An 18,011-nucleotide genomic window follows, 5' to 3' on the forward strand; every position below is an offset into this window, starting at 1 on the left:
GCTCACTACAAACAACAGAAGCCAAGAAACCCAAAAACTTATGTAATTACTAGACAAAATGCAGACTGATGCCAGATTTACCAGAAGAAAAACTTTTAGAAAAACATTATAAAGATGTCCACAGACATGGAAGAAGTCACACTTGAAGCAACAATGGTAAATGAAGCTATTATATGTGATTTCAGGTAAGGAATATCAATAGAAGACATTGTTTAAAAACATAAAAGGTTATGGGGCTGGAAAATAAATAAGTAAAGTCATTAGAAGGGCTCAACAATGGATTTGAACCAGCAGAAAGAAAAAACACAGACTCAAGGATAGATTGCTAAGTATGCCCACACTGAAGTACAGAGATGAGAAGGAGGAACTAAAAGCAGCATCAGGAGTTGGAGTTGGGAGCATCCTCTGCACAGTGAGGAAAGACAGTAAGGAGCATCCTATGCACAGGAGGAGGTGACAGTCAGGAGCATCCTATGCACAGGGGGAGGAGACTGTCAGGAGCATCCTATGCACAGGAGGAGGTGACAGTCAGGAGCATCCTATGCACAGGGGGAGGAGACTGTCAGGAGCATCCTCTTCACAGAGGGAGGTGACAGTCAGGAGCATCCTCTGCACAGGAGGAGGAGATAGTCAGGAGCATCTTCAGTGCACAGGAGGAGGAGACAGTCAGGAACATCCTCTACACAGGAGGAGGAGACAGTCAGGAGCATCCTCTGCACAATGGGAGGAGACAGTCAGGAGCATCCTCTGCACAGGTGGAGGAGACAGTCAGGAGCATCCTCTGCACAGGGGGAGGTGACAGTCAGGAGCATCCTCTGCACAGGAGGAGGAGACAGTCAGGAACATCCTCTACACAGGAGGAGGAGACAGTCAGGAGCATCCTCTGCACAGGGGGAGGAGACAGTCAGGAGCATCCTCTGCACAGTGGGAGGTGACAGTCAGGAGCATCCTCTGCACAGGGGGAGGAGACAGTCAGGAGCATCTTCAGTGTACAGGAGGAGGAGACAGTCAGGAGCATCCTCTGCACAGGAAGAGGAGACAATCAGGAGCATTCTCTGCACAGGGGGAGGAGACAGTCAGGAGCATCCTCTGCACAGGAGGAGGAGACAGTCAGGAGCATCTTCTGCACAGGAGGAGGAGACAGTCAGGAGCATCCTCTGCACAGGAGGAGGAGACAGTCAGGAGCATCCTCTGCACAGGAGGAGGAGACAGTCAGGAGCATCCTCTGCACAGGAGGAGGAGACAGGAGCATCCTCTGCACAGGAGGAGGAGACAGGAGCATCCTCTTCACAGGGGGAGGAGACAGTCAGGAGCATCCTCTGCACAGTGAGGGGAGATAGTCAGGAACATCCTCTGAACAGCGGGAGGATCCTCTGCACAGGGGGAGGAGACAGGAGCATCCTCTGCAGTATGGGAGGAGTCAGAGCATTTTCTCAACAGTAGGAGTATTAGGGAAGGGCATAGAAACAGAGGCTGAAACTGTAAGAAAAGATGAATTGAACCTAGGAAACGTTTAGAAAAAATAGTAGCCTACATGTCCAAGAACCTCAAGGACTTCCAGGTGTAGGCAGAATACAAAGGCCCACACATAGACTGGGGTAACAGTCACATAAAGTGTGTCTACCAGACTCCATTATCCACAAAACCATCTTTCAGAAAATACAATAAAATACTTTTCCAGGATGGCAAAAAACAAAAACAAACCAACCAACCCCCAAAACAAAAAAACTGAGAGAAACTGGGCTGACAGGTCCACCTTAAAAGACAGGAAATGATAATGGATGTTCTTTAGGTTGAAAGCAAGTATTCCTGGACGGTCATTTATGTCTACACACAAGATTAATAGATGAGAGAAAAAAAACTTAACAGCAGAGGCCAGTTTGTGGAACTGTACTTAGAGTTTAGGTTAACTTAACAGTGGCATTTGAACTGTACCTAAGGCATCGTATAGAGTTGCCTGCTACAGGAGTTAGCTGCCACAGAGAAGGCACATTCTCCAAGGTCATCCTCACTCTGTCACCAAGTGCAAAGCTGAGAAAGCTCCCAAAGCCACCCAGATGTGCTGTCACTAGTGGGATTCCCAGAGCTCACAGCTGTGCCTTCTTCCAGGGAAAGGGACACAGGCAAAACCAGCCAAGGCAGATGGGCTAGGTGCAGTGTCATTGGCCTTTGCTTGGATGTACTTGGTCCTGGCATCAGTGTGTGGCAGTATGCAGAAAATATTGCTTCAGGGAGGCTCAGTCTCTTTGTCCAAATTTTTATTTTATGTATGCCTGATTGGTTGATTGATTGCTCACATAGCTGACCTCTATGTTCGGGTCAACTGACATCGATGACCCAGAGTCCCACACTTAGTTTCACATTGTTGGTCTTCCTAGTGTCCCTACATTATATTGTTAGACCTTCTGGCACTACAGAGGCTCCCAGGCAAACAAAGACACAGGTCTCAGACATAACCCCCAGCAGCCCAGAGGTCACCCCACCTCACTCCACCCCGAAGCCACGGGCAGGGCACATCTTTTCTCTAGGGAAGGCCACATTCTGAGTGCATACAGTGCACAATACTTTACTATTTAAGTGCACCCTAAAATGAAAGAACTGAAAGTATTTCACTTTGGCCGCAGTCAGTTTAGCGTTTGAGTTGTGGTGTGCCGTGGGTAAAGTGGTCTCTGAACTCCTAAGACTTGGTGTGCTTGTAAAGCAAGAAAGAACAAGTCTCCTTGCTGATTACTGCATTGCTGACATGGTGAGCTGTGTTAAGTGAGTTACTGAGATCAAGTTCCTTTTTGCTATAATTACCGGACACACTACTAAGTTATGTGAATGCACTTCTGCGGTTCTGATCAGGAGCTGGGATCAGAGCGTGCTGCACACTGGTATGCCTAACCAGGGATCTGAACTGGGAAATGCTGTGAATGCAGAGGCTTTTGAATGCCAGTATGACCTGTGCTTTGTTTTTTGAAGCATTTAAAATTTGAGGTTTTTAGATGAGGGATGATATATGGTAAAATCTACACAATATTTCTAAATAAAAATAAATGCAGGAATTAGAAATACTGGTCATGAGCACGTTCAATAAAAGATATTCTATCTGCACTGGAGTTTCATGTCAGAGGTAAACAGCAAGAGGTGACAACTCTACACTGTGGCCATAGGAGGGGGCATTGCGCTCAGAGGGGAGCATCCCTGACAGTAGGGTAGAAGGAAGCTACATTGTCAGCCTCACAAACTGTGTGTGTGCTGACGTTGCCTACGTGCTTGGAGACTGGACCACATTTAGCATCTCTGCTAGGGTGTCCTCTGACCCAGCTCCTGTAGCTTGCTCACTGAGTTCGTTCCTCCAAGGGCTTAGAACTTATCCCTGTGTCTCTACGGTCTTCCAATCCTCCCCTGCTCCTACATTTGCCTGTTCACGGTGCTCCACTGTGAGGGCTTTCTAGTCCCCATTTATTTCTGAGACTCTTTCCCCACATCTCCCACTTACTTCAGAATCTTTCCTGCCTTAACTCATTAGAGATAGCTTTATCTAAACTTCATTTTGCCTACTGGCCTACTATTCTGTATCTCATTTTTGCTTAGATTTTCTTCTTGGTTCCTATAACATTTGTCTATATATTCAGCCACACATTCCCCCCCCCCCCCCCCCGAGACAGGAGTCCTACACTCCCTTTGTAGACCAGGCTGGCCTGGAACACACAGCGATCCACCTGCTTCAGCCTTCCGAGTGCTGGGATTAAAGGAGTGTGCCATCACTCCTGGCTCAGCCACGCATTTACTCACTAATGTATAGCTCTTTTGTGCTCTGTGTGTGTACTTATGCATGTGTGTGTGCATGCCATGAATCCACATGAGTTCATTGGACAACTTTATGGACTCTGCTCTCTTTCCACTCTATTGTGGGTTCCAGGGAATGAACTCAGGTCATCAGGTTTTGCAATCTCCTGAGCCATCTATCTGGCCCTCATTTGCTTACATCTGATTTTACCAAAATACATTTTTTTTTTTCGAGACAGGGTTTCTCTGTGTAGCCCTGGCTGTCCTGGAGTAGCTTTGTAGACCAGGCTGGCCTTGAACTCACAGTGATCCTCCTGCCTCTGCCTCCCAAGTGCTGGGATTAAAGGCGTGCACCACCACACCCAGCTCACCAAAATACATCTTGACAGTAAGGATTTTGTCTTTTATTTTTGGTTCTAGAGATTCAACATAGGGGCTTGGACATGCTGGACAAGAGATATGATACTGAGCCATATCCCAAGCCAGGATTTTGTAATTTTTGATCCTTGTCAACTCTTAGAATAGTTCCAAAAGAGACTGGATGGCTAGTAACTACTTATAGATCAGCTGAATAAGTGAATGAAAATAGACTGATTGACAGTACAAACTTCACTTGCTTTTATTGGTTAATGTGATGTCTAACTCATAGCAGGTATTCTAAGTTAAGCAGAGAATTGTCTCCCCCCTCCCTTCTTTTCACTTACTTTAATTATGTGAGTTTTTGACATAGGGGATAAACATGCTTTGTATTTTCTAGTTGCATGTACAGAGAAAGGGACGTATATTAGAGGTTTGGCTTGGAGGCAATGGAGTGGTTATTGAGTGCGTGCTTTCATTCTTTAGCTGACTCACTGAAGTGAATGCTGCTGCTTAGCAGTGCATTGTAAAGTGACGACACCCATGACAGTGTGGTGTGGTTCTGCCTGATGCTCCAAACAATATTGAGAAAAATGGCTAGTTTTGTAGATCACTAAACTAATAATTCAAAACTTTTCCTATATGACTTCTTGATATATATTTCCCCAAACTTCCTATTTGAGATCACGTGCTCTTAAACTCAGCACTTTATCAAATAAGGCTCGCTGGGTGCCAACAGGACTTGTAGGCTTTTAAGACAAATTACTAATTCAAGAGGACTCTGCTGAGATGTAAATGATTTATTAGGAACACTATCACTGTCTTAAGATAACATTTCTCAATGGTGCCAACATGCATGGAACCCAGGAATTCCCACAAATCAATTTATTTACACCATGGACCCTTCAAAGACTGCCTGTAAGCCAGGTCGTGGGGAAGACTGATTTGTAGAATTATTGTATGCTACACACTGAGGTCAGTGTTCGATTGAGCACCTTTATCTTGTTACCTCTTAGATTTTCAGGGACATTAACACAAACATTATAACACATACTATCTGTGAGCTTGCTGTCACCTTTTTTTTAAATGTGTTATTTTAACCACATTCTTTGTATCTGTATAAACAAAACTGATTTTCCCACTAAATTGTTTATTCTTTTGGACTATAAAGACTAGCTATCTGTTTAGATTTTACAGTGGAGGCAAATAATCACCATTGAGTTTATCTGCTCACTGAATCAAACAAATAGTCACTTTCTTCCCAATTAATTTCTCAATTGTTAGTCTGTATTTTTATTTTTTTTAATGCTGTTCCCTGCTAGTTTATATTCACAATCTGTCCAAGATGCTCAGGAAGCCGCTGTGCTGGGCAGCACTTTACTCAGAGCCCCAGGCCCAGTTTTCTGATCAAGATGTTATCGGCACCATTTGAGTGTGGTACATGTAGAAGCCAGAGGTTAGCGTTGGCCATTTTCCTTTCTCTACCTTGGTTTTTGTTTTTTGAGGGGGGTTGGTTTTTTTCAAGACAGGGTTTCTCTGTGTACCCTTGACTGTCCTGGACTCCTTTTGTAGACCTGGCTAGCCTCGAACCCACAGAGATCCACCTGTCTCTGCTTTGCCGAGTGCTGGGATTAAAGGTGTGTGTCACAATGCCCAGCTCTACCTTTTTTTTTTTTTTTTTTTTTTTTTAAATAATTAATAAGGCCTCTCACTGGACCTGGAACTCACTGTGTCACCAGGACCAGGTGGCTTGTGAGCTTCAGGGATCCTCCTGTCTCCACCTTTCCAGGGTAGGATTACAGGCATGTACCAAAACCAAAACCAACATTTACATGGGTGCTGAGGAATTGAGCTTGGGTCTTCATGCTTGCAGAGCAAGCACTTTACTGATGAGCTGTTTCCTCCGCCCCCATCTGTGGTTTTGCAGACAAGGTCTCAGTGTATTGCCTACGCTGCACTTGAACTCACCGTCTCCTGCCTTAGCCTCCTGAGTGCTACAATTGTAGGTACATGCCACAATGCCCAAACCAAATAGTTTTGCTGAATTTTGTATATGTAAGTTCCACAGGAAGTTTTCTGTTCTGTATGTGTACACATGTGTATGTATCTATGTATATCTGTATGTATACACACTTTTTTTTGAGGGTTTTTCAAACTATTTTTCTTTTTTGTTAAGAATTTTTTGTGGTTTTATTATATCATGAGGCATTTAAACATCTCATCAGTTTTGACAGTTATTAGCCTTTTGTTGATTGTGTTTCTTCTTTTTCCGAACTATTCTATCTTTTCAATTTTGAATATTTCAAGTCAAATTCAAGGAGAAAATTATTTTACTCATAAATACTGTTTTTTTTTTTTTTTTTTAAGATTTACTTATTTATTGTGTATACAATGGTCTGTATGCATGTACACCTGCAGGCCAGAAGAGGGCATCAGATCACATTATAAATGGTTGTGAGCCATCATGTGGTTGCTGGGAATTGAACTCAGGACTTCTGGATAAGTAGTCAGTGATCTTAACCTCTGAGCCATCTCTCCAGCCCCATGTAAGAGGTTTTAAACAATTTAATCATAATACCTATCTTAGGGCACTGTTTACCTTTTGTTTTTGAGATAAGCTCACTATGTAGCCCAGGCTAGCCTTGAACACTGAATCTTCTTCCACGGGCTCTTACCTGCTGGGAGTACTGGCATGTGCTTTTATACCCAGCCTCCAGTAGCTTCGTAGTTTCAGATTATTTTGCAGCTTTTGACTAGGGTTATTAGTTACATGCCTTACTTAAATATTCTCTTCATCCCTTTGGTCATCCTCTCATGAGTGCTCTTTAATACACCAGTCATAGCTAAGTCCTTGCCTGCTAATTCCAAATGCCTGAATCATTTCACTTTGTCTTTCATGGACTATTTGTAAAGACACGTTTCATTTATTTTGTGTGTGCATGACATAGCACACATGTGGAGGTCAGAGGACAACTTAGGAGCCGATTCACCTGCTCTCCTGACTGAATACCCGCCTTTGAGTCCAGATGCCAGGCTTGACAGCAAGCACATCTGCCTGCTGACCATCTTGCCAGTTCTGCTTCTTTGCATTCTTTTAATTTCTCACTGTGTTGGGCAGAAGGGGGAATCTCTGCAGTGATTCTGGGTTGTTACTTTGGGCAGTGCACTTTGTTCTGTCCGGTGATTAAATTGCAGGCCAGCCACCCTGAACCTGTTGCATCGTTAGGGTGGTTCCACTTTCATTTTGCCCTTACTCTTACGTCGTCCTTACTCCAAAGGTATAGTCTTCTGGAATGTTCACCAAAGCTGCTCTTTTTCATTGAACTGGAACGCTGAGATCTTCTGAGTTGTGGAACCTCTGAACAGTTCTGGCCTTCTCAGGCTCCAGGCAGCTGCTCTCTCTAGCTCTACCTCTTTGTCTTACTTTGTATAGTTAAGGGGTTGGCCAAGGACCTGAGTAGAATTGCCATGCTGATTTAAAAAAAAAAAATTTTTTTTTTTTTTGAGACAAGGTCTCCTATGTAGCTGAGGTTAGCCTCAAACTTGCAATCCCTGCTTCTTCCCTGCATATGTGTGCATCAGCATGCCTGCTTCTTTGCTAATTTTTAATGTTCTTTTTCAATTTTTACCCCTTTGCTCTTCTATGTTATTACTTTTCTTCTTCCTGTAACAAAATCCCAGACAAGAAGCAGCTTGAGGGTTCATTTCAGTTTACATTTCATCATGGCAAGGAGGGGGCGGCAGGCACAGGCACAGGCACTGCCACACTGCAGCCAGGGTCAGCAGCCAGACAGCAGTGAACGCTGGGGTCAGCCTCCTCTCTGGTCAGGCTGGGCTCCTACTGTACCTAACTTAGTCTAGAAAGCCCCTCACAGACAACGCCCAGAAATCTGTCTTCAAGGCGATCCCAGAGCCTGCCAATTTGATGATCAATACAGTAAAGTCCTTCCTGTCAACTTGATGGCCTAACATAGCAGTTTTAAGCCATGGCCTCCTCCCTATGCCTTAGCGTGTAGGTTCATGGCCATCCATGGTGTAAAATATTCAGTCCAGCTTCAGAAGTCCCATGGGCTTTTTAACAGTTCCTCTGCCCAAAGTCCTCGTGTCATAGAAGACTCAAGGTGGCCTCTTAGTGTAAACCCCTATAAAATCGTAAAGAAGCTACACATTTCAAATACAGAGTAGCACAGAATAAACAAAAGAAAAGGATGGAGCATAGAACAGAGTAATTGAGTCAAAGCAAGGCTGAAACCCAGGTTTGTGGTGGGACCATCTGAGCTCCACTGGGCATGAATAGCCCGGGCCTTCAGCTGGTCTCCATGTATCCCCAGGCCTCTCTCCTAGGCCGGCTTGGCTAGGTGCCTGCAGCTTTCCTCAGCGGATGCCCCGGGCCCTGGTGTCTCTCCCCTACAACTTGGGCTTCACCTTCACAGCTCCACACAGTGCCTTTCAGGGCTCTCTTACCAGGGCGCCTACCAGCCACATATGGCCTGGCCTCAGCAACTCTTCAACTGTGATACAAATCTTCTCTGCCCCCGCAGTCCTGTGTCTTTCCTGCCTGAAAAATCAGTACTAAGCAGATGATGCCACCAGTGTCTGCTCCCAGCTCAAAATGGAGCCTGGTCTCCTTGGAGCACAGAATTAATCTCTGTATGATAACCCTGGTGAAACACTTCCCTGGGTATCTGCATTCAAGGAGTGGGGAGTTCCTTCGGTGACGTACTCAGTCGAGGGTCTCTTCTTTCAAAAGAATTTTCATGTTCACATGATAGAGTCTCCAATGTCTAAGGTCTTGCCCTTGTGACATCGCCCTTGTAGCTTCAGTGTAGACTGTCGTAATCTCTTTAACAACCCTATATCCCTGTCTTGTCTGTAGGGTTAAACTGAAACTCTTTTCTTTTCAAAGTGCACACTGTCACATCTTTCTGCTTTGCTTTTTGATATTTCTCTCTCAGTAGGCCTGGATGAGAGCTGTAAGAAGAAACCATGTCACGGCCTGGATGCTATCCTGTGTAGATAGTTCCTCAATCAAGTGAATTCATCCATTGCTCTCATGGTCAGCCTCACTCAGGTGCTCAACACATGGAGACTGTAGCCGATGTCCTGCTAGGATAGCCTGCAAATGGCCTTTATTTAGCCCAGTTTCTAATTGAGTCCTTATTCTTCTCTGAAGCTCTGGAGCCAGGCCTTCACTGCCTTCTGCGTGTCTTGGCAATTTGCTCATTGAAATGGGAGTTTCTTACAGCATGCTAGGGCTTGCTACATAACTATCTCACTTAGGACTTTTATAATCTGCAGGTCCTTTGGCTTATTGCATAGGTTTTGTTTGTTTGTTTGTTTGTTTCCTATGTATTCTATTGCTTAAGAAGTTGGGCTGTCCAAATCCTGGCTTTGCCTCTCATGTCTATTGTGTGATACAACACAATCTCCTAGCTCTCTGTTTCTTGTAAATTACCAGTTGTAGTTAATATAATACACCTCTTCTATTGGTTCACTTCAAGTATTTGATGATGACTAGTTTTCGTAGATATTCAAAATAACCTGCAGGTTTAGGTATGTGCCTGTAATCCCTTTCTTACAGGGTTCTCTCTTGACCTTGGCTAGTTGTTCACCTAGAGACACCATTTCATGCAGATACAAAGTGGAGGCTGGTCCGAGTAGCACATCCTTATAGTCCTAACACTCCAGAGGCTGAGATCGGATGATGGGTTTTGTGGCTAGTCTAGATTACAGTGCAAGCTTGATTTTAGGTCCACTCAGGCTACATAGAAGACCATGTCTCAAAACAAGATTTACCCGCAAAAGTTGCAAACTATAGTTTTCTAATTCTTTCATACTTTTTGTATTTATTAGCTTTAAAGAACTTTGCTTTGAAAACCTATTTAGAAACTGTAGCAAAGGCTGGAGAGATGGCCCAGCAGTTAAGAGCACAAGCTCTTCTGGAGGACTGGGGTTCAGTTCCCAGCACCCGTATGGCAGCTCACAACTGTCTGTAACTCCAGTTCCAGGGGATCTGACACCCTCACACAGACCACAGACCAGTGAACACAAAATTTAAAAAATTAATAAAAAAGAAGAAAGAAAGAAAAGAAAAACTGTAGCAAGGTCAAATTTCTAACAAGTTGGTACCCTGGCAGTGAGTGTGAGTCTATGGGCTTGAATACATCTGATGTGCTTTAGTCCATTGAGGTTTCATTCTTTCTCTCTCTCTCCAGTCTTCTCCCTTTCTCCCTCCTCTAACCACTGAGCTATATCCCCATCCTGTCATTGCTCTCTCACTGTTCAACTTATTCCACTTAGGAGCCTTTCCAAATTGACTTCTCAACAATTGCTTTGCTTTTGAACAAGATCCCAGGCCTGTCTTGAGCACTGTCTGTCTTGGACTTAGAATTAGACACTCCTGTCTAAAGCAGAGTGCACTCAGAGAACTGTAACCTCTGCGTCTGTAAGTGGCCGTGTCGTGTAACATGAGTTTCCCATCCCTCCTATACAAACAGAAGCTCTCTGCATGGTTATTGTTCTGCCTTGTAGAGACTCAAGACTAGAAGTGTCATTTGGATGTCATTCATTAGCTGACCTTTGCTGATACACTGGGGCAACATGAGAGACATCTATCTATTCCTGAGTTCCATTATCAAAAGACTGTTAGAATATGAGGCGCCTTATCACAGGCCACCTTGTGATTTGGAGATACTTTTTGTTTTGTTTTTGTTTTTCAAGACTGGTTTCTCCAGGACTCACTTTGTAGACTAGGCAGGCCTCAAACTCACAGAGATCCATCTGCTTCTGCCGCTCGAGTACTGGGATTACAGACATGTGCTACCATGTAGAGATACTTTTTTAAGGAGCCCTGTAAAAATCAGTCATTCTGTATGCATTCGTGTCAATGGCCTTGGCATCAAAAGGCTAGCGTTTAAGAAGAACATAAAATGCCTTTAGTTTCCAAGCCCTGCTTAGTGGCAAAGTGAATTTAAAAAATGTAGTCAGCCCTCTGTGTTGGTGAGTTCCAACTGAATGAGAGTACTGAAAAATTACTGCCTTTGTATCAGTATTTCCCTTGTCAATATTCTCCAAACAATACCTACCTGTGAAGTGCTTCACATGTGCCAGGTACCGTGCAAGTGCAAGAAACAGTAATGCACACAGGAGACACACAGCCGTTGTTAGTAGGAGAGACAAACAACACACCAGCTATATAGACGTGTGCTAATTAGAAGATGATAAAGTACAGAAAATACAGGGCAGGGGGAGCAGTGGAGAGTTTCTTCAGTGGTTAGGAGCACATGGGGAACAGAGTTCAATTCTCAGCACCAGTATGGTTTCATACAACTTTCTGTGGCTCTAGTTCCAGTGTGCCTGATGCCTTCCTCTGGCATCTGTGGGCACCAAGCACAGCTACAGATATAAGCATGCCAATAAAACATCCACATATAAGATAAAATCAATAGGGCAGTCAGGGGAGGATTCAGGAACAAGGCTCTAATACTGTTAAAGTTCACATATTACTGGGAGAAGAAAGAACAGCAGTCCTAAGGCAGAGCACTGTTTCTGTGTTTGCCCATGACAGCGTAGTGCAGGGAGAACTTAGGGGTAGTAGACTACTCTGGATCTTTTGGAGCCAGCAGTAAAGACAGGGTTACTTAGCTTGTGTGTATATTTGCAGACCTTCTCACCAAGCAGTAACTCCTGAGAAAGCATAGCTGCTGCCGGTAGTTCTGCATCCTGATTACAGCGGGAACACTGCACATGTGCATGTGTGATAAACTGGCACAGAACCGTATGCATATCTTACCCACATCAGATTGTGGACTTTGCTATGGTTGTGTAAGATCCCCTACGATTTTGTAAGATTTGGCCACTGAGGAAGACTGTGAAGACGTACAAGTCCTGTCTGCGTTCTCTGCTCAGAACAGATGCAGAGAGCCGGGGCAGAGTTGGTTAGTATCAGAGCTGAGTGACATCAGGAGACCTGGGTAACCCGGGAGCTAGCTGCTGGCCCTTCACCTGAATTAGAACTAGAATTTCACTAGAAAGTGTGGAGGCAAGAGCGAGGAATCGCTGGATTCTGGCTACTTTTGGGGGTGGGGTTAGTAGGTTGTGTTGAACTGTTTGTTGGATGGTGATCTGGGAGCAGAAACAAAACAACAGCACAGAAGTCCTTGGCAGGCTGGAGAGACTGTGAGAAGCACCCTCAGCCGCCAAGCAGCCTGCTGCTGTGTGCTAGCTGGAGTTTGAGCCAGGAAACAGCAACAAGCCTGCTTCCTCTACCCTGAGGCCGCCTGACCTTCAAGTTAGAGGACAATAGGACAGCAAAGGGAGTGCTCTGCTATCCTGCTTGCTATTTTGGCCTCACCCTGGCTCTTTTGGAAAGAAGCGTTTGTTTAATAAACAGGAAGTTGTTTCCATGGGTGTAGGAAGAAGAAATGATAGAACCAAGTGGCAAAATAATGAGTTGCTGGCTGTAGTCTGCTTGGAACAGGCCACCATGGCTTCAGCTCACCACGTGAGACCAGCACAAGGACCTTCCCCTAGCTAGGCTGTGCTCACCTTTCATCCCAGGAAGCACAGTTTCTGCCCATTGCTTGGCTTGCAGAGGTTTCCATCGGCCCTGAAGAATGGCAGCAGTCTGCACAGAGTGGAACAGTGACTTATTTTAGGAAACGGTAACTCCTTTCCCCTGTGCTGCTTGCTAGTGACGGGCCTCTGAGACTCTTGTGGAGCTGGTCCAGGCAAGCAAAGACTGGCCTGTGTGTGTTTTTGCTCACTGAAAGGTTAGAACCTGAATATACCACAGAGCAGCCCACCTCCATCCTGCGCCCCAGTATACTGGGATGAAATTAGAGAGTGAATCTGAGGCAGGTCTATGTGCTGGCGCTGTGGTGCTTTTGGACTGCTGAATTCACTCATTATTTTGTCACCCCTCAGAGGGTGTATAAGCCTCAGAGTGCCCTGGTACTTGAAAAACTTCATAGGGGAGAGCAGATGAAGGGCAGTGCCAGGTGACCTACAATCACTGGTGAGTGAGGAAGAACACTCCACTTTTGATAAGAACTGGAAAAGGAAGAAAATGGAGACTCGCTTTGTTTTGTGTTCTAGCTGCCTGGAGCCGCGTTGTAGTCAAAACTTAAGTCAGCTCCACGTTTCAGCCATAAGTGGCTGACTGGTGGTGGAAAGATCTGTGGGTCGCACCTTACATAGCAGGCATCTCCCTGATTTCTGCCTAGGAGGAAGGAGCAACAGGGACCTAGACTATCAAAAGCTAAGGTCCTGGGGCAGTTGAGACCGTGGTTCTATGAGAGCTGGCATTGGTGGCTAAGATGCAGAGCTGGCTCACCGAATGGCCTGGAGGAACTGCTTTATAGCTGCAATCCTGACAGAGTTCAGGCTGTTTGTCTTGACAGTTGAGTGGATTCCGAGCCCTCTGTGTGACAGTTCCTCAGTGCTGATTCAGACCCTCTGACTAGGTACGCGTTGGCTGGGCTGCTAATCTGGGTTTCTCCACTAGAGGTTAAATATCCCATCTGCACTTGACATTTTGCTTCCTGCTTACTGAGCATATAGGAATATAAAGCACCCATTTGTCAGCAGCCAGCCACTGAAAGGCATGGCTCTGCAGGCATGGAAACTGCAGGCTCTTGGTTTCCTGGCACACCCACCTGACCTTAGACTGAGAGCAAACTGTTGGGTGGGGGGAATCCAGTGCATGAAAATAAAAGCTGAGGCCAAGGTGTGAATGCTGAGGCCATAAAACAGCTGGAGGTGAAGAGCACCGATCACCAGTGACTGGCAGAGTGAGGGACCAAGTGCTAGACAAAAGGAAAGCGTGCTGTGCCCACATAAAGCTCCTTGGGAGTGATGCCCACAGCTCTACCCACACTTCCAGGAGTCCTGTGTGGACCTGTGGAGCTATAGTTCTGTGTGGTGTGAGTACCCCAGGCCACACAGTTATATGCTGCCACTGATGCTTCCTGCAGGACCCCAGCAGTGAGGGTTGGTAGGTAGACTCCTGCCTGTTGGAGAGTATGGTACTCTAGTAACAGAACGCTTAACTACTTCCTGCACAGTGCTGAGTGAACATGTGAAAATTCAAGTTCTGTCATACACGATAACTCAGAAAAAGTACAGGTTTATCCCCAAATACAGGAACTTTTCGTTGGTCTTGGCCTGTGACAGCTGACTCCATTTAGCAGACTGCGGGGCAGGGGTGCTGGCAGTGTTAATGTTTTGTCCAAGGACAACCGATGTGACATTGTAGGCCAGGCGAGGTGGCATTGTGAAGATAAAACAGAACTGGGCTGCACTCTACCAGCCTGGACTCTATAATAATTTTGAGAACTTCCCAGTCATTTTAGAAAAATAAGGTACTTAGACATTCACAAAGATTTTTTTTTTTTTTTAAATAGAAGAAAATCACTTATTTTGGAGATCACAAAATTAATCATTCTGTCATGTTTAAGAAGCTTTGATGTGTTTTGGTAATTAGTGTTTACTGCCAGACGAATGTCTCTTGGGCATTTTAATTAGTGGGTGGCATGGCCAAATGAGCTTCTGATGGTAACCCTTCAGAGGAGTTTATTCTTTCGTTTCTCAAGAAGAGCGGTCTCCTCAAAGCTCTTTAATTAGACTAAGTTTAGCAACTAAACATATTATTAGAATAATTAGGCCCCTCTTAGGGGAATGGGGCCCAGGGAACAGGTACTGTTAGAGAGCGATCGCTTAAAATCTAGCACCCTGCCTCTGCTGGCCCTCTGGCTTCTGTATGGCTTGTGTTGCCTCAGCCAGGGACTGTGTGCCGTGTGCCCCGCCTCATCTCACCAGAAGCTGAAACATGGTGTAAACACATGTAGCCCATCCTTTCTCCCTAGTAAATTGCAAGTAACTGTGTTTTTGTTTTGTTTTGTTTTTTAAAGGGAAAGGCTTTAAAGATCTTGTGTATAGGAAACAAAACATTATAGCAGTTCTTTTAAGGATGGTTTGTTTTGTCTTTTTTTGGAGATTTCAAACAGATTTCCTAGGTAGCCCAGGCTGGCCTCAAACATGATGTTCCCCCCAGCCCCCAGGCTCTCAAGCACTAGGATGATGGCTTTTCACACCTGGCTTGAGGTATCTTTCTTAGTAATTATATATTTTTATTATAATAATAACAACAACAGCGACAATGTGTCTGTCTCTGTGTGTCGGTATGCCTGCATCATGTTCACACGCTAGAAATATGTCCCTTGCTTTTAAAGATGCAATTTATGTTTTTTCAAAGTCTGCCATGTAGATGGCTTTTCCTCTAGCTGCCCTGCCGTGCCATCCTCTCTGGCTCCAGGCTGCCTTTTTCTGAGCTCTTGGTCTTTGCAGTCAGTGCTAGTAGTGATACTTTGCCCTAGATTTTGTTTTCTTCTAAGTTTAAAAAAGATAGCTATGACTTGTCCTGTAGGTGCGATGTCACCAAAATAACTGGTCGATTTCAGTAAACCTGCTAATAAGCAGTCATGTGTACATCTATATTGCTTAATTTTTTTACTTCTTTATTATCTCAGGACACATATGATAACAATTTGATGGCAAATGTGTCCTTTTCAGCGCGATCTTTTGGTTAAAGGACTTTTTTTTTTTAAAGGACTTTTCACAGAAGGTTATTGGATGTTTCCAACAGAACATGCTATCTATCTATCTATCTGTCTATCTATCTATCTATCTATCTATCTCCCTATCTCCATCCATCCATCTATCTACCCATCTATCTATCTTTAGTTTTCCTGAGACAGAATTTTTCTGTGTAGCCCTGGCTGTTCTGAAACTCCTGAGTAGACCAGGCTGTCTTCGAATTCACAGAGATCCACCAGTCTCTGCTTCTGTTGTGATTAAAAGTGTGCCACACCACACCCAGCTATCATACACTCTTTAACTGTGGAGCCATCTTTCCAGTCCCATGGCTGACATTTTTGTTTGTTTGTTTTTTGAGACTGGGTTTCTCTGTGTAGCCTTGGCTGTCCTGGACTCAAGTTGTAGACCAGGCTGGCCTCGAACTCATGGAGATCTGCCTGCCTCTGCCTCCTGAATGCTGGGATTAAAGGCGTGCACCATGGCGCCCTGCCCATGGCTGACATTTAATCTGGTCAGCTGTCATGATGTAGAGCTAGGTAGGTTAGGGTATGAGTGAAGCTGGTTGGCTCAGTATAAACTTCGTATCTTACTCTAAAGGAATATATTTTAAAACCTGCTATAATCATTATGGGGCAAACAAACTGGTTTTTCTGTCCTGAGGCTCTCCTGACCTCTAACTCTAATAGCACAGGGGCTGTTACATGTGAGGTTTTTTTTGTTTTGGTTTGCTTGATATTTCCCTCCTCTATTCTAGCCACTTGGTTATTGGTTATTTTTCTTGGTAGAAACTTCTTGGTTTTCATTTAATACTATCTGGCCAGGTGTGGTGGCGGCTGCCTTTAATCTCAGCACTCAGGAGGCAGAGGCAGGAAGATCACTGTTCAAGGCCAGCCTGGTCTACAAAGACTAGTCCAGAATAGTCAACTCTATACAGAGAAACCCCGTCTCAAAAACCCCCAACAAAACAAATAAATCAATTAATATTAAGAACAGAAGATTGATCTATAAAGATGTATATGTATTTTTGTGTCTGATTATAGAGAAGCCATCCTGGACAGAGCCCTGTGTAAGGCAGTCTCCCACCTTGTGATGTCGACTCTGTTCTAAGATGCTTGGTTGCTAGGACTCTGCTTTTTGACACACTCTTCTAACACAGGAAATGCTTCTGATGCTTATCTTCATGTGTGTTTGCTTATGCACATGTAATCCTTTGCAGTGGGGAAGTGAAAGGGAAGGTATTAAGTATTTTGATTCTTGGGAAATGGGATTAAGCCCTGAGAACATTTTTTTCTTGTGGTATTCCAATGAATACTTTCTGGTTTTTGTTTTTGGGGGGTGAGGGGTTGGAATTTTCAAGATAAGTTTTCTCTGTGCACCCCTGGCTATCCTGGCTGACCAGGCTGGCCTTGAACTCAGAGTTCCATGTGCCTCTGCCACCTAAGTGCTGTGATTAAGGGGGTGTGCCACCACTGCCAGCATCAGTGTGGACTCCTGCCCACTCTCATCTCACATGGGCTGAGGCTTAAAGTGGTTTGGGCTCCAGTGGCTGGTGAGTTTCTCTAGATGTGCAGAGGAATGTGCCCTGCTCTGTTCAGGCTCTGTTAGTTTGCTTCTTTTAGATTTACTTGTGTGTGTCTAAGTATTTTACCTGCATGTGTGTGCCACATGCATACCTGCTGTCCATGGAAATCAGGAGAAGGCATCTGATCTCCTGGAGTTGTATTCACAGATGGTTGTGAGCCCCACCCTGTGTATGCTGCAAACTGACCCTGTGCCCACTCTCCAGCCCCTCTGGCCACTTTTCAACCCTGTCATCCAATGGCTGTTTCACTGGCCTCCCTAGACTGCCTGTGTGGCTATGCTAGCTTCATGCACGGTGCTGACTCTGCTCCTGTTCACCACAGACCACCTGGTGGCGCACGGAAGAATGGCAGAGAAGGAAGCTCGACGGAAGTTCAAACAGATTGTCACAGCTGTCTATTTTTGTCACTGTCGGAATATTGTTCATCGTGATTTAAAAGCTGAAAATTTGCTTCTGGACGCCAATCTGAATATCAAAATTGCAGGTGAGGTGTGTGCTGAATGTATGTGGTGAACACAGGACAGCACGGAGGTGCTTTTCTCTCAAGGTTCTTAAAGCAAGAGGGAAGAACCCCTGTTGGTGTACTTTCAACCAACTATTTTTATTTTGGGGTTCTTTAAATCTCTTTCTCCCTTCTCCACCCCAATCCCTCCCAACACCCCTAGGGAAGAAAGAAGGTCCATCCCAATCCCTCCCAACACCC

The 18,011-nt window shown here is 44.9% G+C and overlaps 1 protein-coding gene across 1 annotated transcript in view; it reads left to right on the forward strand.

Moving 5' to 3' along the window:
• Nucleotides 1-18,011, forward strand: part of Sik3 (SIK family kinase 3) — a 214,628-nt gene that overhangs the window by 122,552 nt on the left and 74,065 nt on the right. Inside the window, exon 4 of the mRNA XM_051156351.1 lies at nucleotides 17,631-17,792. Coding sequence (XP_051012308.1) covers nucleotides 17,631-17,792 — 162 coding nt within the window. The remainder of the gene's footprint in view (nucleotides 1-17,630; nucleotides 17,793-18,011) is intronic.

Source organism: Acomys russatus, chromosome 14 (genome assembly GCF_903995435.1).
Source record: "Acomys russatus chromosome 14, mAcoRus1.1, whole genome shotgun sequence".
In the NCBI taxonomy this organism is placed as follows: domain Eukaryota; kingdom Metazoa; phylum Chordata; class Mammalia; order Rodentia; family Muridae; genus Acomys; species Acomys russatus.